This window comes from Lissotriton vulgaris, chromosome 3_1, assembly GCF_964263255.1.
Source record: "Lissotriton vulgaris chromosome 3_1, aLisVul1.2, whole genome shotgun sequence".
NCBI classification, from domain to species: Eukaryota; Metazoa; Chordata; class Amphibia; order Caudata; family Salamandridae; genus Lissotriton; species Lissotriton vulgaris.
In genome coordinates this window covers 183,351,512-183,375,184 of record NC_141689.1, presented here as the reverse complement: position 1 = coordinate 183,375,184, position 23,673 = coordinate 183,351,512, and the positions used below count along the sequence as shown (strand labels likewise).

The 23,673-nt window shown below is 42.0% G+C and overlaps 1 protein-coding gene across 1 annotated transcript; it reads right to left on the bottom strand.

Moving 5' to 3' along the window:
* Positions 1-255: 255 nt before the first annotated feature.
* LOC147726180 (uncharacterized) lies at positions 256-21,899 on the bottom strand. The gene is made up of 4 exons (XM_086962895.1): positions 21,842-21,899; positions 21,555-21,620; positions 3,968-4,594; positions 256-1,314 (listed from the first exon to the last, which is right to left on the bottom strand). The coding sequence occupies exons 3-4, from the start codon at positions 4,233-4,235 to the stop codon at positions 1,097-1,099; spliced, it is 486 nt and encodes a 161-aa protein (XP_086819021.1). The 5' UTR covers positions 4,236-4,594; positions 21,555-21,620; positions 21,842-21,899; the 3' UTR covers positions 256-1,096.
* Between the last annotated feature and the right edge of the window lie 1,774 nt (positions 21,900-23,673).

Below are 23,673 nucleotides of genomic sequence, written 5' to 3'. Positions count from 1 at the left end.
ACCTCACCTGTGGTAGGTGTGGTGTCTGCATTCCCCTGTATTTCTGGTCATCATCTTTGTAGGTGATGAGTTACATGGCCATGGTGAGAATGTTTTGTGGTGCCCTAGTGGTGTGTCTCTCTCATATGTGTCACATCACCATGACTCACATAATGATAAATACATTGCTGTAGTAGTTAGCATGCACTGTGTTCTTTAGCAGATCATCATCTCCATGACACATACCAATTTGGAATCACAACAGAGGCAAGTATAGTGTAACAGTGAGTTTATTTACATACATGTGTGAAGATAGTGCACAGGATTGGGAGTGTTGTACATTAGATTTGGAATCCAAAGTTCACAGATGAGTTGGAAGTCTTGGTAGCTGAAATATCCAGGAGTAATGTCCACAGTCATCTGCTACATTAGACCAACATGAACCCTCAATGTCATGTTGGCAAGTTGGGTTATATACAACAAGGTAAACGGTTTGCACACAAAGTACAAATTACAGAACAGGTTTAGTGTTCCTGGGAGATGTGCATGGCCATCTGTGTCTCACTTGTCCTTCTTCGGGCGACCCCACTTCTTCAGGGGGGGATCCTCAGGTGCAGGCGTCTGCGGTGCAGAGGGCTCTCAACCAGAGTCATCATCCCTCCCTGTGGCATTTGCAGGTCTTGCAGTAACAGATGTTGTGGGCACACTGGGAGGTGTGGACATGTTGGTGCTGATCTGGCGGAGGCATGTCAGTATGTCCCTATGCACAGCAGTAAGTCCATCCCAATTGAATTCCATGCGAGCATGATGGGCAGCCTGCTCCTGTTGAATGTCCTTGAGGATCCCCACTACTTGGCCGAATCCTCCGGTGCTATCCTGGTATGCATCTATGATGCGTAGCAGTTGGGGGTCATCATGCAGTTCAGACCCCTCTGCAAGCTGTGACCTCTGCCTACCACCCCACCCACCACCCCATGCCACATGGGCAGGACCTGCGGTAGCACGCACAGGTGACCCTAGGCCCCCTTGGGTGTTGTTACTGGTGGTGTTGTCCGTAGCTTCCTGGGTGGCCGGTGTCGCTGTGCTGTTGGAATTCTGTGTCCTTGGTCTGTCTGTGTTAGCGTGGGTGCTCTGTCTTTTGCCAGATGTTGGAGGCATGGGTGCAGAGGGTGCAGATGTTTGTACTGCTGGTTCCTGCATGATGACTCACACCGGAGGTGCCAGGTTGTTCTTTGTCATCCGAAGAGGTCAGAGACTGATCCACACCAGAGAGCTCAGGGTCCACCGTAGTCTGGGACAGGGACTCCTCTTTTGCTTCTGGGTCCCCAGCACCACCTGTGTTTGGAAGAGACACACAATGTAAGTTATGTTTCAACAGGCATCAATGGTTCACACACATGACATTTGCAACTGTACGTCAGGATGCATGCCTGTACACTGCATTGTCCTAAGTTGTCACGGACAGAGATTGATATTGTTGTGGTAGATTGTCCAGCCAACATGAAGCATTTCAATGTGCATGTTGAAGTGTGTGCATGACCAGCTCATGTATAGATTTGACTGTACATGGCCATTGCTACTCAAGGGCCATCACATGGCTGACACAGGTGTGTCATCCCTGCTCACATTTGACCTTTGACAAGGACATACGTGCAATTCTCCTTAGGATGTATTGCACGATTGGGGCATGTGTGGTAGCAGTTTTTGCTGGTCTTTGTGCGTCACATTGGTGTGTCAGTGCAACATGGTCACAGTCCGGTATGCCGGAGAGCTCTGAGGAGAATCTGTTTTCTATTTCTGTGTTCCTAGTTGCCATCTCATTTCATAGAAGTAATGATGTCACCGTAGCTAATGATACTGGTGCTGAGTTTTGTAAGTGCAAAAGGTATTTATCTTCTCAATGTTCTCCATGGTGATATGGATTGAGCACGGCAGCTCTTGAGCTTTTCTATGCTCATGACAGTGACAGCCAGTGTTGTGTGTGTTGTGGTTGTGCTGCTGTGAGTAGCATGCCTCCTCCAATGCAGTCCAGGTTAGAACTTGTGTCTACAGTGTCTATGACAGTGAGTGGTGTATTGTGTGAAGTATGCATATGTTGCAGAACAATGTAAGAGTGGAATGCAGCTCACAACAGCACCTAGTGTGTATGAGGCGATGCTACAGTGTCAGCTATATTGGTGTGTCCATTCCATTCACTGTCAGGTGTCCCCTGCCAATGATGTACATGTGAGGTTCTGTGTGTTTTGTGCTATGTAATATATATGGATCTCCACACTTGTCATCTGCAAGACACACCTTCACAACCAGACCAGGGGGCACCCCTGGACACTGCATCCCCAGACAGTGATTTCAAACGTACGGTTGCAATGGCTGTGAGTATGAACATGTTTGGGCTGGCCAGTGCATATGTGTTATTTGCAGCCACATCATTTATCAGGCCCATGTGTCAGCCATCTTGCCCGGGGTTTTACTTTGCGAGTGACTGGTACCACGTGTGAAATGTGTTTTATCAGAGAAGGTGTGTGTATGGCCAGCATCAGTGGTATTTGTTTTAAATCAGAACCTCCTTCTCACCCAGGCCAGTTATCCCATCATAAAGTGGGTGCAGGTTATCTTTCAGGATGTCAGTCAGTATTGTCCTGTTTGTTGCTGCCCAGTTCCCAGTAGGGCCTTGTGCTCCCCACAACAGAGCCCAGTGTCAGACATCTTGTCAGGCCATTTCCACTCCATGTGAGGTGAGCATGGTTCAGTGTGAGCTTGCTGGGCAATGTAGGTGGGTAAGGACTGTCTGTGACTGTAATTCTCATCATTCTCTTGGCTACACCCCCTTCCCAGCATGCCCATACTTCCTTCCTTTGGACTCTGCTTTCCTGTGAGGAAGTGTGCCTGAGCTGACAAGATGGCTGACATTGCTGTCCTGTTTGTTGGTGCACAATTCCCAGCAGGGCCTTGTGCTCCCCACAACAGAGCCCAGTGTAAGACATTTTGTCAGTCCATTTCCACTCCCTGCGAGGTGAGCATGGTTCAGTGTGAGCTTGCTGGGCCATGTAGATGGATGAGGATTGTCTGTGAATGCAACTCCCATCATGCTCTTGGCTACATCCCCCTTCCCAGCATGCCCATACTTCCTTCCTTTGGACTCGGACTCTGATTCCCTGTGAGAGAGTGTGTCTGTGCTGACAAGATGGCTGACAGTGCAGTCATGGCATTTGTTTGACTACAAGTCCAAATGGAGCCCCTATGCTTCACACAGCAGAACCCAGTGTGGATGAAATTTCAATCGAGTGGGAGGCAATGCATTATCCCCAGTGAGTTGTGCTGAGTTTGTGTTGAGGGGGGTGTGTGACAAAACATGCTGGTAAGTATGGTCAGAGCTATCAGTCCTCCTTCCCACCCGGCCAGACATCCCACCATGAAACGTGCTTCCGTTGCAGGGCATGCAAGTTGGCTTTCAGGATGTCTTGCAGTGGTGTCCTGCTTCTGATTTGAGCACAACCCCTACCAGGGCCTTGTGCTCCCCACAGCAGAACCCAGTGTCAGCCATCTTGTCAGTTATTTTCCACTCCATGTGATGTCAGCATGGTTCCGAGAGGTCTTGATTGGCCACTTGGGAGGGGGAGCATTATCTGTGAATACAAACCCCATCATGCTTTTGGATACTCTCACTTCACTAGCATACCCAGTATTCCTTCCTGTCAGTCAGCTTCACTGTGAGGTAGTGTGTTTGTGGTGGCAAAATGTCTGACATTGTTTATTTAGATCTCTGCCACTGCCTTGCTCTATTTGTTGGTAGGTTTGTACATGTCATGACACAGTTACAAATCACTATGAGATGGCAGGTATTGTGTTTGTCTGACTAGTATACACATCTTTGGATATTATCTTTTGGGTAATGCAGCTTTGCTAACGGTGCATGGTTTCACTGTCCCCTTGACAGTTATATCTGTGTATTGCCACACAATATTGAGTATATTGATTGTGTACTCACCAGGCTCTGGTATGTCTACTAGACCATGGACGCTCTCAGGTGGTAGGATGTCCTGCACCTTCTGCCCCCAGGACCTGAAGTATACTGGTTTGGCAGGAGGGCCACCACCAGTGCGCTGACTCAAGGCGTGATCCTTCTCAAAGAGCTTCTTGACCCTCCTGCGAACATCATACCACCTGTTCTGTATGTCATCCTTTGTGCGCAACGTTGGTGCTTGTGCTTTGACCTTGTCCACAATCCTCGCCCACATCTTTGTTTTATGTGACATGGGTGTCCTTTGGACCAATGTACCAAACAAATGTGGCTCTACTCTGAGGATACCGTCATTAGGAGCTTAATTTCACCTCAATCCAAAGGCACTGCGTTACTGCTACTGTGCAACTTTCATCTTTAAACCAAGTTTCTCAATTGTTCAATCATTTACTCGTGTACTTAAGCAATATTAGTCCCTTTTATTCAATTTGATCCACTCTCACTGAATAATGCAATTTTTCCAAGTTTCTCAGGTTATAGATGTGCCCATCCAGGCCTCTTTGCAATACCACGTACAGACGCACTTGTTCATCCAGAAGCAGCGTTTGAGAACCCAATGCATTTCGGGCTACTGGAGCCCTTCGTCAGGGGTCACTACAAGTAATAATAAAAACAAGCATTTATTCTTTAACCATCGTGTGTGCACAGTGATATGTATAAATATGTTTCTTTAAACTGCAATTAACTCGACCACAAACTCAATACCCCATAATATTAATCATCTCATGCCACATGACGTTAATCAAACTACCCAACATTTTTTAATGAAACGAGCCACTAACATCATTAATTTGCTTCCTTCTAACCTAATTCAAACGTCTGCTTTGCACTACTGGTGACTCCCCTATAAATAAGGCTTCAAACTAAACACTTTCCATCTTATTACCGAAGCGGGTGACTGTCAAACGGTATTATTCTCACCAAATTTACTCCAATAGCAATCACCTTACTGAAGTGCACTACTTAACCCCACACCTCCACCTCTTTTACACATTTCTAGTTTCCACCATGCGCTACGTCTCGTACCCACCGTCTTCATTCTAACTAACTCCCTCACTCTCCCGGTTGTTAAATGTCCTGCCCTTTGTTTCTATTGCGCAGTAACTTAGCTTTGGAATTCATATAACTTCCCCAGCACTGTGATTCCTCCCTTCCACATTCAGAGCTCCATATCACGTACCTGCCACATGCAATCTTTCCTCATCTATTTTTACAAGAAAGTGTTCCTTGTTTCTTTCTACCTACTAATTTAAACCCTCCCATGGTGTTCTAATCCCTCCCATGTGTAATTAGTTTCACCACCTGATTTTAACACTTGATTCAAACACCACGCCCGTTTCTCTTGGCAATACAAATCCCATAATGCAACATTTTAACTGGCATTACAAAAGGATGTGGATGTTCGGCAAAAATAGTTGTGGTCGTTTCATGGAATAAACTACTAAAACATTTTAAAATCACACTGTACACCAACGCTCATCATAATTATTGGATGAACATTGGATTACAATTTAAATAGGTCTGCATTCCCTATTTCTAATATGTATTCTACCCTGAGGATTTCATCTAGCAGGACTTCTAACTCACTATCTGTGAACTTTGGATTTTTCTTTGGGGGCATGGTGGTGGGGAGTGATGTGTGTGTGAGAGTGCAAGTGAGGGTGGGTGAGTGTCAGTTTTGCTTGGTGTATGTGAGGGTGCTATTGGAGAGGTGCTAATGGTGTGAAGATTGTGTAATTGGTTAGTTGTGAGTGTGTCTGTGGTTGCAGTCTGATGGTGTTCTCTGCTGGCTGATTTTGCAAAGGATCATGGCAGTGGTTTTTGGCCTTTATCTAGGTGGAGTTGTAGGTGTGTCTTTGTTCCAAGTTTTTTTTCATATTTATTGACTGTCATTGCTTGTTTGGTCCTTTTTTTCAGTTTTTTCCTTTGTGTTTTTTAGGCATGAAGAAGACGTTCTTCGGATTGAGTCGGACACTGATGTTGGCTTGTTGGGGCTTCTTCAAGTCTTCCACGTTGACTTTCTTCTGTGTTTCATACACGTCGGTCGCGGTGATGTCTATTGCTTCAGGTACCTGTTTTTAGTGCGTGTCGGTCATGCGGCTTGAGCTCCGTGCGCGATGGTCTGGTTTCACACGCATTGCATCGTACTGCCCGGGTCGGACATCGCAGGTACATGTCAGTTGGGTTCATTCCAGGTGCGTGTCGGTTAGTGCAAATCGCGTCCGGTTTCCGGGAGAATCACTGGTTTACGTACGGCTTGTATTCCGTACATGTCGGATGTACGTCACGGGCGTTGCATCGTACTACACGGGTCGTACAGTGCCTGTACGTGTCGCCCGGACTCGGTTCCCGGGCTGTGTCGGTCGGTTCGATTTTCAAACAGAATCGGAATCGACCCCTAAAAAAGGTGTGAGATTTACTATTACTATTCCAATCTAAGCTATTTTAGGGAAAGTGTCAGACACTAGAAGTAACAATTACTATACCCACTCCAATGAAATCTGTTTTGGGGAAGCCCATGGACACCAAAGGGGTAACATGCGATTCCCATTACAAGCAAAACCATTTTAGGAAAGGTGTTGGATCCTAAAGTGGCGAGGATTTACTATTCCGAGTCAAATTAATACCATTTTGGATAGGGTGTAGAACACGCAAGAGGTACAATTTACCTCTTTAATTTAATCCATTTGTTGTTAGGTGGTTGACACTAAAGGGGTGAAATTTACTATTCCTACTCTATTCTAAGCCATTTTGAGGAAAATGTTGAAGAATATAGTTGTACGATTTGCTATTCCACTTAAAACCATTTTAGGGAAAGTGTTGGGCACTAAATAGGTATAATTTACTATTCCCACTCCAATCTAAGGGAGTCATTACGATGGCGGTGAGGCCATTTTACGCCCTCCATATTATGATGGTGGGCAGTACTGTGGCGGTCGGAAACACCAACCGCCACGTTTCCAAAGGGCTTCTTGAGCCCACCAGTGCTGCGGAGGCCTTCAGCATTTAACGCATGCTGGCAGTGGTCGAATTACGGTGCTGGCTCACCACCAGCCTTTCCATGGTGGTTCACCTGCCACTGAAAGGCTGGCGGGAATGGCCTTTGCGGGCCCCCCCTTGTTCATGGGCAGTTTGTTTTTGCCCTTGGGTGCCCACCTACATTTCCCTGCACCATGTGGCAGCCACCGGGTGGTGCCTGCCACGTAGTGCAGGGGGAAAAAAATCTGCCTTTTTTCCTTTGCGGTGGGTGATGCAGCCAGCATCACCTGCCATAATGGTACAAATGCCTTTTGCGGCCGCCACCACGATAATAGCATATGTGGGGCCGCCGCCTTATAGGTGGGCCTTCCCCATCCCCGGGACGATGGTGGACAGACAGAAATCTGTCCACCATCGTAATAAGGCCCATAGTCATTATGGGGAAGGTGTTGGACACTAAAGGTTGAAGATTTACGATTTCTATTCAAGTCAAAAAAATTTGGGGAATGTGTTTGACACTAAAGAGATAGGATTTACTATTTTCACTCCAAAACCATTTTCAGGAAGGTTTTAGAGACTAGAGAGCAAAACATTTACTATTGCCTCCCTGAACCAAAGCATTTTGGGGATTGTTTTGACACCAAAGGGTAGGGTATTATTATGCACACTCAAATTGAAACCATTTCGAAGATTTTGTTGGACACTTAGGGTCTGATTACGACTTTGGCAATGCAACGCCGGGTTCGCCTGGCTGCCGCAAAGCTAATACTGTGTTTGGGTTGCCCGCCAGATTAGGAGTTTTCTCCTGTATGGTGGGCTTTTTTTTACGTTCCCACAGCCGTGCCTCTAAAAATGGGTACCAAAATGGGAACGTCAAAAACAATTCCTACACGGCATGGACTGTGAAGTCCATGCCGTGTAGGAACTGGGGTGCATGCACACTGGGGGCACATGTTCTGCCCCCTGCATGCTCCCCAGGTAGCAGAGGCTCTTTGTTTCCTCTCCACCTGGGTTTTCATGGAGGAGGAACCAATATGAAAACCATGGTGGAGAGGAAACTCCCAATATGGTTGGCGGGACCACCGCTGCAACATCTCCAGGGAATGGCGGTTCCCTTTTGGCTGCGGCAGGGAAATAGCTGAGGTGGTTTGACCTCCCTAATCGTAATAAGGCAGTCGGGATACTACCTCCACCACACCTCCATAAGTTTGGCAGTACGTGAACCGCTAGATTGTAAACAGCCCCTTAATTGGTAAGGGTTACATTTCCCATGCCAATCAAAACCATTATGGGAAAGATATTAGAGACTAATGGTTAATATTTTGTGTTCCCTCATCATGATATATGTTAAAAATGAATGAATAGCAAGAAAAGTAAAAAATACATGTTATTTAAAATAGTTATTAAAAAGTTAAAAATAACGCAAAAAATAATCACAATGTAAAATTCTATTCTATTATCCAAGATTTAGAAAGTTTATTTGCTACTTAAAATCGGGTTTCTCAGCACTGACGGACTACTTGGAGTGAAAGTTTTGAGTTTTTTTCTAAAACTGACAAAGTTGTCCTCCCTTCCAATACTAATAGGCAGGGAGTTCCAGAGCATTGGTGCAAGGTACCTAAAGGACCTACTCCACTTCTAGCTCTCTTAATTCTGGGGGCAGAAAACAATTCAAGAATGTTTCATTTCAGGTCCCCAATTGCCTGATACAAAATGCCAGTTGCTGTAGGACACATGAGCCTGCAATGCACACTGCCTTACATTGTACTCTGGAAATTATGGGCAGCCAATGAAAATGCTCAAGCCGGCTGACTGAGTTTTTTGAATGCCTAGCAAAATCCAGGCAGCAGCATTTTAAATAATCTGGGGTTCTTTTCATACAAATTCTGGCTGCCTAAATACAGCGAGTTGCCATAGTCCAGCCGTGATACTTAGACCAAGAATCATGATTCTCCTTGAATCTACAGGGAGCTATTTTAGGACCTTTCTCAGGGCTTTCAAAAGACTGAAAAAGCTGCCAGGCACCATTTTTGCCTGGGAGGCCATTTTTAAATGGTTGTCCGAGGACATATCTGGGCTCTTTACTTCTGGGTTATGGGATGGAAGTTCGCTTAAGAAACCTGGACAAATTCTCTCATCTGCGAGAGATGGATTGTTTCCCAAAACCAAACCTCGGTTTTCCCACCATTCAACTTCAAAGAACTTGGAGCCATCCACTCAGACTCTTTTACTAAGCAGCTGTTGAGTCTCATGGAGACAATTCTATATCGGGTGCCAGGGTAACGATCAGCTGGATATCGTCTGCATAACATACCATCTTGAAGCCGAAGGAACATATGATATCTGATAAAGGGCGATCATAAATGTTAAAAAGCATACGGCTCAAAGAAGAGCCCTGCAGGGCACCACAAAACACCGGATGACTGGAAGAGAGGAATGGACTCTCCCTGGCCTGGGAACCGCTTATCAAAAAATGAGGGCAGCCACTTCAAGGCCTTCCCTGTAATGCAGATTTCTTCCAGTCGGCGCAGAAGGATGGGGTGGGCAATCGTATCAAAGGCAGAGCACACTTCCATGAGGATCAGAGCCACTGATTCACCCTGGTAAATCACCATCTTCAGTTCCTCTGTAGCTCTCAGTAGAGATGTTTCTGTGCTACAGCCTGCGCGTAACCCAGTCTGAATAGGGTGAAGAATGTTGTTGGTTCCAGATGCTCCATTATAACTCTGTTGATCACTTCCTCTAAAATGTTACTGACACCCAGTAAAAAAGAGACGGGTCAATAGTTTACTATAGCTTCAGGGTAAAGATTGGGTTTCTTCAATAGTGGCCTAATGATAGCATGTTTCCATTCTTCCAGAACACTGCAGCTCTTCGAAGAGAGGCTAAAAAGGTCAGTAAGTGTGGTAAGCATCATGGTGCCCCCTTCAATAAGATGTCAATTGAAGCTGGGTCAAGAGGAGAGACCAATTTGATTGAGGTTGCCACCCCCTATGACATCATCTATGGTCAGTTGTGGAAAGGTGTCTATCTAGTGATGTATCAATGTTAGTGCCTCTTATGCTATTGTCTGTGTTGTTCCCATAGTCTGAGGAGCCTGATAGGGTATTATAGAAGGAAGGGATTCACATTGTTCCCTATATGCAGTAGGTTTTACAATATTATAAATCTCTTTTGAGGAGTTGGCAGATTGCTTGATCTTGTCTGTCAGATCATTTGAACTGGCTCTCCTGGTAGCCTGATGGTATTTTCTCAGCGAAGCGTTTAGGTCTGTTTGCTCAGGCCATATTTAACTTTCCATATCTTTAATATTTTTAGCATTCTTTTTTTAATTGCTGTAATTCTGGCGAGAACCAATATATTTTTTTCTTTGGTGGCAAGTTATTAGATGTTTACATGGTATTGAGTCATCGAGGTTCTCAGTAATCACCTTATTATTTTCTTGTATGACAGTGAGACCTCAGCCGTTATGGTTAGACTGGGAGGCGATTTGCATAACGCTTGCTCCCACATGGCCAGATTAAATTTAGACCTTTTCAATATATTTCCTTGTCCTGGCTCTCTTACATATATTTAGATCATTGCCTGGAGGTCTTTGAATAAGTAGCTCTAGGTGCATACTTTGCCACTATTGGTATTGGAAATGGAGCAATATAGTGATCCGTCTAAACTGTTGGTAAGGGTGACTCTACTGGGTACATTAGTAAAAACCGGGTCCAATATGTAGCCTTTATAGTGTGTTGGGAACTTGACAGACTGAAAAAGGTGGGTTACTAACATACTGTGCAGGAAATTAAAGACCTGTACGCATTCCAAGTGTTCGACATGTAAGTTTAAGTCCCCTAACACCGTAAAGTTAGCTGTCTGGAGGCTATAGGCAGCTAAAACATCTGGCACCAACTTCATGAACTCTGCAGCGGTCCCTGGGGGACGGAATACCAATAATCCAGTGAAAGTGAAGTTATGGGAAAGTCTAATAGAAACAGCCAAGCTTTCACTCCCTGGTATTGTCACTGGGCTGAACTTACATTCTAAGTCCTTTTTCAAAATAACTGCTACTCCACCGCTTTGTCTACCCGGTCACGCCTTGCCATCAAATAGCCTGAAGGCAAGGTTTCTACAATATCAGGCCCGCTTTCCTCATTGAGCCAAATTTCTGTAAGAAACAATGTGGCTGGTTGAGCTACTATAGGAAGGTAAACAGGTCTAGTTTATGCTTAGGAAGGGATCTACAATTAACTAAATACTCGTGTCATTTTTGCTGGCTCTTCTCCTTCATAGATTCTTTGTTCAATGGAATATCAGAGTCCTGTGATCCTTTAAGCTCCTAGGAGTCTAAGGAATAGCTACAAATGAGGTGGTTACCTTAAGATTTAGCTGGGTCCAGAGAGTGCTGGCAGGCCTCAACAGGATATTAGTTAAGACTTTCAAGCTCCATTGTAGAATACCTTATAGTTGTCTGTTTACCTAGCTCCAAATGGGCAGAGTTCTTAGCCCCTAGACAGGCACCGGCCGCCATAAATTGTTATATTCCATATAGGTACCATAATATAGGCCTAGGTAGTCTCATTATCCTTCACCTATATTCCTCCCTCCATTACACTGGTCACGGTTTACAGGGACTGACCTTTTACCTAGATATTACACTGCATTCAGAATGCAGGTATTCCCTAGTTTGAAATCTCATACATTATGCATGAGGGTTCTTGGAAGCACAGCGGGACTACCATCTCCTGTATAAAATCTATGTATAAAGTTCATGCCCAACGTCATCCTTAGTCCGACACAGTAATACCGCAAGCGAGGACCCCTGGGGAGACCTTTGAGCATATATACATCACATCTTGCTAAGATAGACAGAGACTTACCGGCCGACACACTGAACAGAGATGCTGAGGTTCCTGCATGCAGATACTACAGCTTGCAGTGGTCTAACATCCCTTGTGGGTGTCCAACTCTAGACCAGGACGGTGTCCCATAGTCTCTTACTTCAGGTAATGAGGTTGACTAAATCCTTCAGGGATTCTTGGCTTAACACCTACACCCATGCTAGGTACACGCAGGTACATCTAGTTAGGGAAGGCATCGTAGGAGTTTGCATCTTTTTTCATATGTTTTAAATACTTGAATGTATTCATGATTATTGTAAGATTGTAGAACTATACCATCCTTTTACCTTTATAGTACTGTTAATCATGTATATCTTATACTGTTTAATGGTTGTTGCAGCACATCTATTTTACACCAGAACAACAACTGTTCAATAAATGCTTATTGAAAATGCCCAGCTTGTTTATTCGGTATGTCTGAGTTAGACTAAGTAAGCACGAGTGACTAAACGAAAGGTATTGTTTCTACGGTCCTGAGGGTTCAGGGTTGTTATGTTCGATGGTTGCCAAGTACTATTCTCTCCTTGATAAGAGGAGATACTAGTGACACTGTGAGCTAGTTGGAACAAAAGGGCCAACATACCTGGTGGGGGTGGTCAGAGTTCGTCTGACACCAATACTATTGTGCAAACGTGCAGATCCTGTATACTTCGTATAGGAACTACACGACATGGCACCACCAACATTGGTTGCATACTTATTTAACAGTAGAATCTGAGAGGTTCAGTTGTGCTATTCTCAGAAATCCCTATTCACAAAGCACCAGAAACGTCTGGAGTGGGTGGGCAAAACTCCGCCACAGCTGAGCTGAGTAGGCGAAAAATCCTATTTATTGGCTGATGGTTAATCAAGCTTGAAGGACACAGTATTCCTAAGAATTGTGCAAAACATCTTATCTTAGTTTCTTTAAAAAATTCTTCTTCTCTAAAACAATGACAGAAGACGCGGACAACACGGAAAGAGTCGTGCAAACCTTGCAGAAGAAGAAGAAACTGCAGATGCAATTCACATTGCAGAAAATATTAGGAATGCAGTCACCCTGAAACTGCTTGTGCATGGTCTAACACCTAGGGGTGGCATAGTATCTTTAGTGATTGAGGCACACGAATCATACAGAACAGAGGTATTTTATTAATGGGTTACATTCCCAGCAGCAAATGCAAGGACAAAAACATTTCACTTCTGCACAGAAGGTGATGCACCAGCAGAATACTGTCCGTATGAGGACATTGAGGTTCGGCTCATGTACCAGGAACACTTATATTGGTTTAAAGGCACCCTACCACATATAAGAGTTAGACTCGGTCCGCTCAGAAGAGAAGGAGCAACCTACACACCACATCCTGACATTGAAGCACTACCAAGACCAGACTTACTCATACTTCACACAAAAATTAATAAAACTTTACAGAAACATGACACAATTTGTCATGAGGATGTAGTGTAGTTCCTATATTCCCAATAGGCTCTGGGCATTAGAATAATATATCCTTTAGATGTGACGTAGGACTTATGTCTACTAGGCTGCTATCGAATATATTAGACTTAATTGTTAGTGCCAGCTAGCTCAGAGTTCACTAGAAACTTTCTCAAATTCACAAGAAGGGATTCGTTTCTGACAACCACAAACATGACAACTTTGTTTCCCCAAGATAAAACCGAACTTCAGAGTCGTGGAAACAATAGATAGATATTTTACTTAGTCATTCGTGCATGCTTCGTTTCACCAGAGGTGCAGAGAAATAGATAGACGGGCGTTTTCAATAAGAGTATTTATTGAACAGTCTTCTTTCTCATGCAGAACGGGCGTTTTCAATAAGAGTATTTATTGAACAGTCTTCTTTCTCATGCAGAAGAAATGAACTACTACAATAGTAATACTAGTTGCAAAGTATAATGCGTACAGTAAGAAGAGTATTATGAAATAATACTGTAAAAGCATTGTATGATTTCTAAGCCATAAAATACATACATGAATAAAGACAAAAAGTACTCAACTGGTGCTTCTAAAATACGCCTACCCCGATGTACCTAACATAAGTCTAGTACGACGGAAGAAGTAAGTGTGGTGTAGCATAAGTTTAGTATTCTCTTGCCAAGAATCTATCCAAGATTTCTCTTAGGGTCTAATCAGCTACGTACCTTGGTTTAGAATGAAGGAGGTCTGGTATCTCTCTGTCTCCGGACTCGATTTCCCAACACCCTGCAAGGGGAGCTTGAAAACACTGGAGCTGGATTTCTCGGCAGGAGAAAAGACAGCGTCTTTCTCAGTGCGTCTCCTGGAGGGTCGACTTCCTTCGGCACTTGCTGTAGCAGGATGCGTCGGGCAAGTTGATAGTCGAACTGCTCCAAACCACCGTGTGTTTGCTATGGCAAGTGTGGGCATATTTATACCTTGAAGGTGCCGAGTTTGACGTAAAGTTGGACATAATAACGTCATCAAAGAGTCTCAGTTTTTTTTTAAAACTCCATGAGTTCTTGGACAAGTCAGTATTCAAGCAAGGGGAAGTCCCTAGCTGCTGAAGCCAAGTTTTCCAAGAAATCGTTGTGGATTTTCAGAACTAGTGGAAGTAGCCCTGCCGTATTTGGACTGCATGAGCTATGTCTAAATATGGGTATAATTTCTATGCCTATATAAGGATATGGTGATTTATACCTATATAAGGGCATGAATCAGGAAAATTACACTAGGGTCCTAAAATGCTATACAATAAGGACACTCACAGTCCAGCCAGTGATAGTAACAACAAATACAGCTCAGGTTCAAGGCACAGCAACTAAAATTACACCACAAACATTACATGCAGTAAAGGGTAAGATGCCCACAAACGTGAACAAATGCCATTCTGGGTAGCTCAGGAAGTAATACAGCTAGAAGCAGTACTCCCAAATACAAGCCCTTATGAAAAACACAGAATGCTGACAATCTGCTTGTCCATGGGGATAAAACCACAGATAGAGGATTGTACCTCTTGGGGTACATTTTTCATTGCCATATGTACCAGAACTCATGGTATCCCATCATTAGCTGTAATACCAGATGTATTAAGACAAATGCAGAATGAGTACTGAGCAGAACCTGCTCTGAACTTAGGGATAAAGTTACTAGGTAACTATGCCCAGGTATCAGCAATAATATTAGAAAATATTAAAAAGGGAGGCAGCATTAGGGGCTATCCACCAATGCCTATGGGAGTGCAGTCATTTACAACAGGAGAGCGAACTACCCAAGTTATTGAAATTGAGTATGTGGCCTTCCTACCAACTAGAATGCCAACATGCATGATGCCTGTTGCAAATCGAAAAGAGACCATCTGCACAACACATGGCTGGATAGTCTGATCGCAAACGTGTTCTTAGCCACTAAGGGGCCTGTTATCATGGCGGGTGGATCGCCACTGCCCGACCGGCGGTGATGATCCACCCGCCAAAACACCCAGCCGGACGACCATTTACCCCCACCACATTAACATGTCGGGTGGCACCGCGATGGACGGAAAGACCGACCTCTACTTTTCCACCGGCAGGCAATCGTCACGATTGCCTGCCAGGCGGAAAAGTCCCATAATATGTGTGGCGGTGCCCAGTCATGGGGAGACTCCGCCATGGAAAGGCATGCAGAGTTTACTTTGGGGGCCATTTGTGGGTCCCTGGGGCGTGGGGGTGGAGGGCTGCACTTGGGGGGTACCATACATTGGCATTCACAAGGTGGCAGGCACCGCGCGGTGCATTTTCAACATTGTGGCGGGTGCTGCTTACAGCACCGCCCGCCACAATGTTGAATATGCGGAATGTGACCGCCAGGGTGGTGGTCGCATCGTAATGGGCACAGCGGGACTGTTGCACCTCTGGCGGTCGGCCCCGTTTACCGTTATCGTGGCGGGCACCGTAATGGGCCCCTAATTTCCTGCCAACTATGGCCCCAAAATAGATGCATTTCAAAACAAAAACCAGTCACATTAGGCTAAATTTAAAACAATGGTTCACACGTGCCACTTACTTCGACATTATCTCTGTCCGCTCAACGGCTGCCATAAATAATGTGGCCTTACTACCAACTAGAACATTAAGAGGCAGGATGCCTGTTGGAAATCTAAAAGAGACAGTCAGCACTAAACATGGCCGGATAGTCTCATGGCAAACGTGTTCTCAACCACTAATTTCCCCTAACTTATGGCCCCAAAAAGTGCAAGGTGCAGAAGATAAGGACAATATTAAATACATGTAACATTTTAATTGCATATTAAATTTGATCAATTGTTTAATAATGTATTTAACATTTTGTTTTAAAAATGAACAGTAATGAAATACAGGGCAACTTGTAAATAGAACTTAAATTTAAAAATGTTAGGCAAAAGAGTACAAATGTAATACTTAAGTCCTAAATTAAGGAAATGAAATCTAATCCCCAAAATTAAAAAAAATATCCCCATCTTTTTCCACCACAAACTCAACTGACCACTAATAAAAATATTTTGAATAGTTTACAGCAAAGAATTCCAAAAATAAAGGTACATGAAATATCATTTTAAATGAAATATTTTATAAATACAAGTTTTTAATTAACCAAAAAGTTTGAAAAATCTATTGAGATATATTTAACATAAAAAGACATAATTAAATAACTTTAAATTAATTTATAATTTAAAATAGTAAATAATCATAAAATGATACATACGTAAATGTTATAAATGTTTGCATTTTATTAAAAAACACAATAGATAAAAAAACATAATGAATAAGGACTGTATTAAAAATGGTTTAAAAAAGTCATTTAATACATAAATGTACAACTTGGAATAAAGAAATATTAAAAATGTAAACATTATCAACAATTACAAAAACATTGTTATCCGTTACATACAAATAAATATAATGTAAAAAATTAAACATAACATTGGTTGCATGTGATTTCATAGAAAAACGATTGTATGGAATTCGATTACTAAGAAACCATTTCATGTAAACTTTTTAGTGGAAATTTTTAAAAGGAATCGCATTTACCTTTCCATAGAAATCAATAAATACATAGAATTTCTTTTTGATCGAAATTGTCTTTCGAATGCCTATTTTGTAAATGTGAATGCAATGGCTGAAGGTCTTATTTTCAGAAAAAGTTTGGTTAGACATATTTCTTTCAGTGCTTTACTCCGGGGGACACTTTGTCTTATGTTTATATCTTTTACATTGTCATACAATTACTTTGAATGCTTTTAATTCATTGACCCATCATCACCATCCATCGCTGACCCCTCACCACTCCTAAATACCATTTATCCCTGCCCTCTAAACCCCTCAGTACACCTGATATACACTCATCTCTGAAGCCTAAAAGCTCTTTCCAAAAATCCACCATCTCTAAACCATAAAATCACTAACTACCCCTAACTCCACCCATTCCTGTACTTACTGCCTTTAAACACCAGCAATCCATTGACCCATAACAATTCCTCATTGCCCAATACTACTCATCCCTGACTCTAAAAACCCCTTTCTACATCTAAACACCAAACATTCCCAAGTCCTTAAAACCCCTACCCACCCTAAACTCCACCCCATCCTAAACCCTAAAAACTCTTCACCACCCCAGGCACTACCCATAATTGAACATTAAAAACCCTCACCAGCTCTACACTCCACCCATCCGTGAACCCTAAAACTCCTCAACACCCTTATACTCCACCCATCCCTGGACCTAAAAATACCTCAACAAACCTTAACAACACTCATTTGTGAACCCAAAAAAAATTTCTCTACACCTACACTCCACCCATCTCTGAGCACTAAAACCCCTTTCTATGTCCAAACTCCATTTATTCCTGACCCCTAAAAAAAACCTCATCACCCTAAACATTACCCATCCCTGAATGTAAATGTACATGTACAGGAATTTATATAGCGCAAATCACCGAGCGGTTTCTAAGCGCTTGCTTAGGGAACCCGTCCTGGTATTCCCCTGTGAGATAACCCCGGCAGGGTATCCACAAGGTGAAAGCCAGGCATCCCGCCGCGAGGGGCCGTTGTGGAGATTAAGCAAGCTATTGCCCAGAGTCGCAGAGTGTGAACCCGTGAATTGAGTAGGCACCGGAGCGAGAATTGTCGAGTCCATGGACATTTTAGGACTCAAGACCCCGCCGAGCCGGGAATTGAACCCTGGTCCCGGGCTGACTTCTGCTTCCAGGTCTGCCTCCTCTAACCAGTGAGCCACACTTCTCCAACCCAAGAACCACACAGTATTCCTAAACTCCACCCAAGTTTAATGTAATTTTGGATTTTTCCCTCAAATTATCTTTCCTTTAAATTTTTTCTTTTAATTTTTGATTTTTTTTCTATTTCCTTAAAGTTGTATATCCTTAAAACTGTTTTTATATGATTTGCTTTCCTCCCATGTGGTTTCTCAGTTTTGGCTTTCCATTAATTCACACACATCAAAAAAATTACTGTATGGAAACTTTTAATTCAAAATTACAAAAAATAGTTCACACAATCATCCTTTAAAAATCTCCCCATGCCTTTGCCCTATAAACCTAAAACCCCGCTCCTGAAAAATAATAGGAATATGTTTTAATATAGATTTCTCAAAACCTACATTTTAAAATTAAATTAATAATAATTATAATTACTTTTTGAAGTAAATATACAAAACATTTACAATTAAATACATTTCAGAACTAACAATTTAAAAAAAATAATTATGTTTTAGTAAATGATATATTTTATTACAATATTAAAAAGAAGACTAAAAACAATATGATTACCTAGCCAACACCTTGAGGTGGAGGTCCAGAATTCAATATGTATTTATGAGCGAAAGAGAGGTAGAGAAAGAGAGAGAAGTTGATAGAGAAAAATGTGTGGAAGTAGAGAAAAAGAGAATGAAATGAGTATGTTATTTAGAGAGATGAAGGAAATGGAGCAGAGGAAAAACAAAAGAAAATGGGAGGGAGAGGTGAGGTAGTGAACTAATGGTGAGGTAAATTGAAAGGATAAATAGTGAAATAGAGTGGTGGGGTAGAGATAGGTGAGGTATAGAGACACGTGAGGGAGAGATGAGTGGTGAGCTAGAGAATAACTCATAGAGAAAGGCAAGGCTGTAGAGACATTGAGAGAAGTGAGTTAAAGGTAGAGATGAGGTTGTTTGAGGATTTAAATAGATTGGGGAAATATATCAGGAGATCAGATTGAAAAAGAGCAATGAATGAGTTGTAAAGTGTGGGATGAGGTCGAGAGATTTCGAGTAGAGAGAAGTAACTGCCTGAGATTTCAAGTGTTAAGAGGCATGCATACTAATATGTAGATTTATCATATTTAGTACAACTGAGGGCAGCATCCAAAGCTGCTGTTCTGCACAAGGGGGAGAAAGTAGTGCAGAACCAAAGCTAGTAAAAGTGTCCTGCTGCCGCCCACTACTCCTGCAACAGCACACAAACAGGCTGCCTAGTGTCATACACATCATTTGTACCACGGTGCAGAGGTGCCTGAGCTGTCTTGCAAAGGATTTTTACTAGAAGCATACCCATCCAACACCAGGGTTTACGCCTGGACAAATTCTTAAACATTTTATACATAGGATGTGATTGCATGCAGAGTGTGGAATGCTTGGAGAAATTAATACATTACTCCATGTTAACGCCCACTTCAACAAGATGTTGGATGTTTTATACAAAACCCGATCTAGTGATCTTAGTAAATTGGGCTTGGTATCAAAAACTATGGGTGCTTGCCCTAATCCCAAAAATTACACCCAGGTGACACCCCTTTTCTGTCAAGCAAGTTTAGTGGCATTTGTATTTAGGCATCAAAACATTGTAATTTTTTCTAACCATTTTCAAGGCATTTACACAGTAACATTATTCGATGCAACACATTGGCATAGTACATTGCCAGTATGAGGATACTCATCACGTAACCAGGGTTGTTATGACATCGTACAAAGTCTGAGGAGGCCTTTGTTCCTGTCATGATTTTATATAACTATCCAAACTTTAGGCATCAAAACTTCATCCCCATTTCCACATTTGATAAAAGCATAGTACCTACATGCAGAAAAGACCAAGAGTAAGAATGTACAGAACTACTTAATTCAGGAAAAGGGCTGATACAGAGGAGTCATATACATATACTGGGTCCTATCAGCAGTGTCCTCACCTCAATTTCATCCATTAAACTTGTTGATAACCTCCTATATTCTCCCCAATCCTTCCAGATTTTAGAGTGTTGGTATGGGCAGCTGAGAGCTTTATAATCTGGGATCCCTAAAACCACACAATGGTCACATCCCTTTGCCCAGAAGTCCAGTGTTGGTCTTCTATCACAACAACATGTCTTGATGATGTCCCGCTTCACCATCAAGAGGCCTAGATGCAAGAGAGGGGATTTATTTCTATTTGAATCTATGTTAGAGGTTAGGTGACCAGAGAGAGCCTAGAGTCAGGATCCAACCTTCAACTAATAATCTTCCCCAGAATAGCCAATGCTCCGTGGCAGCATGCCAGTAGTGCAGGAAATAGCCATGATGTGTAGATAAAATCCACAGGGGCATCACCAAACCGTAGGCATGTGGCAGACTGGGCCATGCTGAAGTAGTTTGGATTGTGTAATGTAGACCTGATGGGGAACCTTCAATTGTATATTTCTAAAATGAGTGGCAATAGATGCTTTACATTAGGACATTCTGGCCTTTTGCCACTCCTCAACAGTGATTTTTCTGACACCAGGATCCCAAGCACCTTTGCATGAGTCAAATGAAAAGTGGTATAGATAATTAAGAAGTAGTATAGGGAAAATATTGTCTACCAGGCCATGTCTCAAATTAAGAGTTTAGCCACCAGCAGGCTGCAATTAGGTAGGCTGTTCAGTTTTTCAGATGTGGGTGAATTGCTTTGAAGGTATATTTAAAAAGTGATATCAGTTAACTTTGTAATTGTCTTGGCAAAAATTGCTTAGAGATTCCTATGGTGTCCCATCCCTTGAAAACCTACTGCTCTCTTGATGCAAAGTGGTACAAACCAATGGTAGGGGCTATTTGAATTGAGAAAAAGGCACATTTACAGGGCAAAATACCTTTTGTGCTGTATTTACCCTTGTAAGTGCTTTTGTTTGTTTACTCCACTTTCCTCTGGTGCAAACCCCATAGTAAGTCTCCCCTTAAGTTTCTGTTAAGCATGCCTGGCTATGAAATTGGAAAACAAATTTGCTTTTTAAAAGCCATATTGTTATGTTAGGAATTTTGACTGTCCAACTCACTTCACATGGGGACTCGTGGGGGCGATTACCCACTTTGCCCATGCCTTAAAATGTCACTGCTGTAGGAGCCTCAATCTCTGGTATATGTAGCTCAGGGCTTTTTAAATGGCAAACTTCAGTTGGTACATAATGAACAACAGGAAGACCTGCTGGTACCATGCACTGTCCATTGGGTATAATAACCAAAACCCCTTAGTTTCAACAAATTAATCAAAAACAATGAATTGTTTATACAATAACATTTACATGCATTGTCTTGAATTCTATACACCATTCATGTTACACATTTATCACATGTACTTTGTAAGATTAAACACAAATCATACCAAAGTGATAACCTTCATGTAAATAAGAATACAATGGTAGTAAGTGAATGTCATAACAAATAGCTAATATAATAGCTAATAATAGCGGAGCAAAAAAATGAAAACGGGGCTTACCATAGATGTTAAGGTGACGCTGCGAACATATAAATAAAGTTTTCACAATGGCGTAGTCCAGCACATCTAAAAATGCAAATGCACGTGCCATAAGAATCGATTGATATAAGAATAGAGCGAAAAAGTTGATACCGTAAAGACAGTCTTCAAGCATGGCTGTCAAGATTACACGCACTATGGTTTACAAAACTTGATGAAAGAACTGCTTATTGAACACCGAGCATGTACGGATACCCTAATAAATCTATGCCGCGTTGAAAACTCAATGCACGGAGAAGATAACTTACCAGGCAGTCCTTGCCAAGTGTGTCATATCAATAAGGTTCAGCACGATGAGAGTGTAGCCGAGAACGCCAAGTAAGACGCCAGAGGTGTTTGAACGTTGCGAAAACCGGAAATACTTGGATCACGTGACGATAATGAATCTAGTGAGAGGACTACAAACAGGCAAGTTGCCGATAGAAACAAACAGAGGGTTATAATTAGTTCCAAAGTACGGTAAAAGGTGAATAAAAGAAGAGGAAATCTGAGTGAAAATGAAGTGGTCGAGCTAATAATAACGGTGCGCTGATCACGCCGGCAGTTTAACGGTTGAGCAATGCACGAACACATAAGCCTGCAAGTAAATATGGAAAATAAAATGTATACTGACCCTGCTCAAGAGAATAAATAAAATATACCTACCATTATGTCCAAGAATAACTAAGGGTAATAGGTGTAAGTCATGTTGTACAATAATGTGGGCGCAACCCTAAGCCAACTAATGAAAGCTAACAGTTATAAGTGTGGTTAACCCAATGTAAAGCCATGTGGTGAATACGGTATTGCACCGTTACAACGCAACTTTTACAACGCACTACCATTACATCGCAACTTTTACAACGCAGGATCCATTACAATGCATGCTTTTACAACGCATGTCATTACAATGCAGATACTATTACAACGCATGCCATTACAACGTAAGTATAGGTAAGTATATCATTTTTTTATATATTTTATTTTACATTGTTTAATTAATTTAATTAATATTAAAAATAAATATATATATTAATTTATGTATTTTTATTAAATAAATTAAATATATTAAATTAAGTAATTTTTATGAATATGTTTTGGTGTGTTTGGGTATTTGTAGGGTTTTAGGGCTGGGTTTGGTTTTTGGGGTAAAGGGGTATTTTTAGGTTTTAGGACTGGGTTTGGGTTTTGGAGTACAGGGGTATTTTTAGGTTTTAGGGCTGGGTTTGGTTTTTGGGGTACAGGGGTATTTTTAGGTTTTAGGGCTGGGTTTGGGTTTTGGGGTACAGGGGTATTTTTAGGTTTTAGGGCTGGGTTTGGGTTTTGGGGTACAGGGGTATTTTTAGGTTTTAGGGCTGGGTTTGGGTTTTGGGGTACAGGGGTATTTTTAGGTTTTAGGGCTGGGTTTGGGTTTTGGGGTACAGGGGTATTTTTAGGTTTTAGGGCTGGGTTTGGGTTTTGGGGTACAGGGGTATTTTTAGGTTTTAGGGCTGGGTTTGGGTTTTGGGGTACAGGGGTATTTTTAGGTTTTAGGGCTGGGTTTGGGTTTTGAGGTACAGGGGTATTTTTAGGTTTTAGGGCTGGGTTTGAGTTTTGGGGTACAGGGGTATTTTTAGGTTTTAGGGCTTGGTTTGGGTTTTGGGGTACAGGGGTATTTTTAGGTTTTAGGGCTGGGTTTGGTTTTTGGGGTTGAGTTTTGGGGTACAGGGGTATTTTTAGGTTTTAGGGCTTGGTTTGGGTTTTGGGGTACAGGGGTATTTTTAGGTTTTAGGGCTGGGTTTGGTTTTTGGGGTACAGGGGTATTTTTAGGTTTTAGGGCTAGGTTTGGTTTTTGGGGTACAGGGGTATTTTTAGGGTTCACTTTTTTAAAAAAACAGGACTTTAAATAAATTAAATTAATTTAATTAATTAAATTAAATGAAATGAAATTAATTATATTTTTTACAATTAATAAATTAATTAAATTGCATTACTTAAATTAAATTAAATTAATTTCATTTTATAAATTAATTAAATTAATAAAATTAAATTATTTTATTTACAATTTATAAATTAATTAAATTACATTAATTAAATTAAATTAAAATAAATTAATTATTAT

Excerpts from the sequence above, each read along its gene's own strand:
- LOC147726180 (XM_086962895.1), bottom strand. The coding sequence starts at position 4,235 with ATGTCACATAAAACAAAGATGTGGGCGAGGATTGTGGACAAGGTCAAA. Across the intron at positions 1,315-3,967 it reads AGTAGACATACCAGAGCCTG|GTGGTGCTGGGGACCCAGAA; the intron begins GTGAGTACACAA and ends TTCCAAACACAG.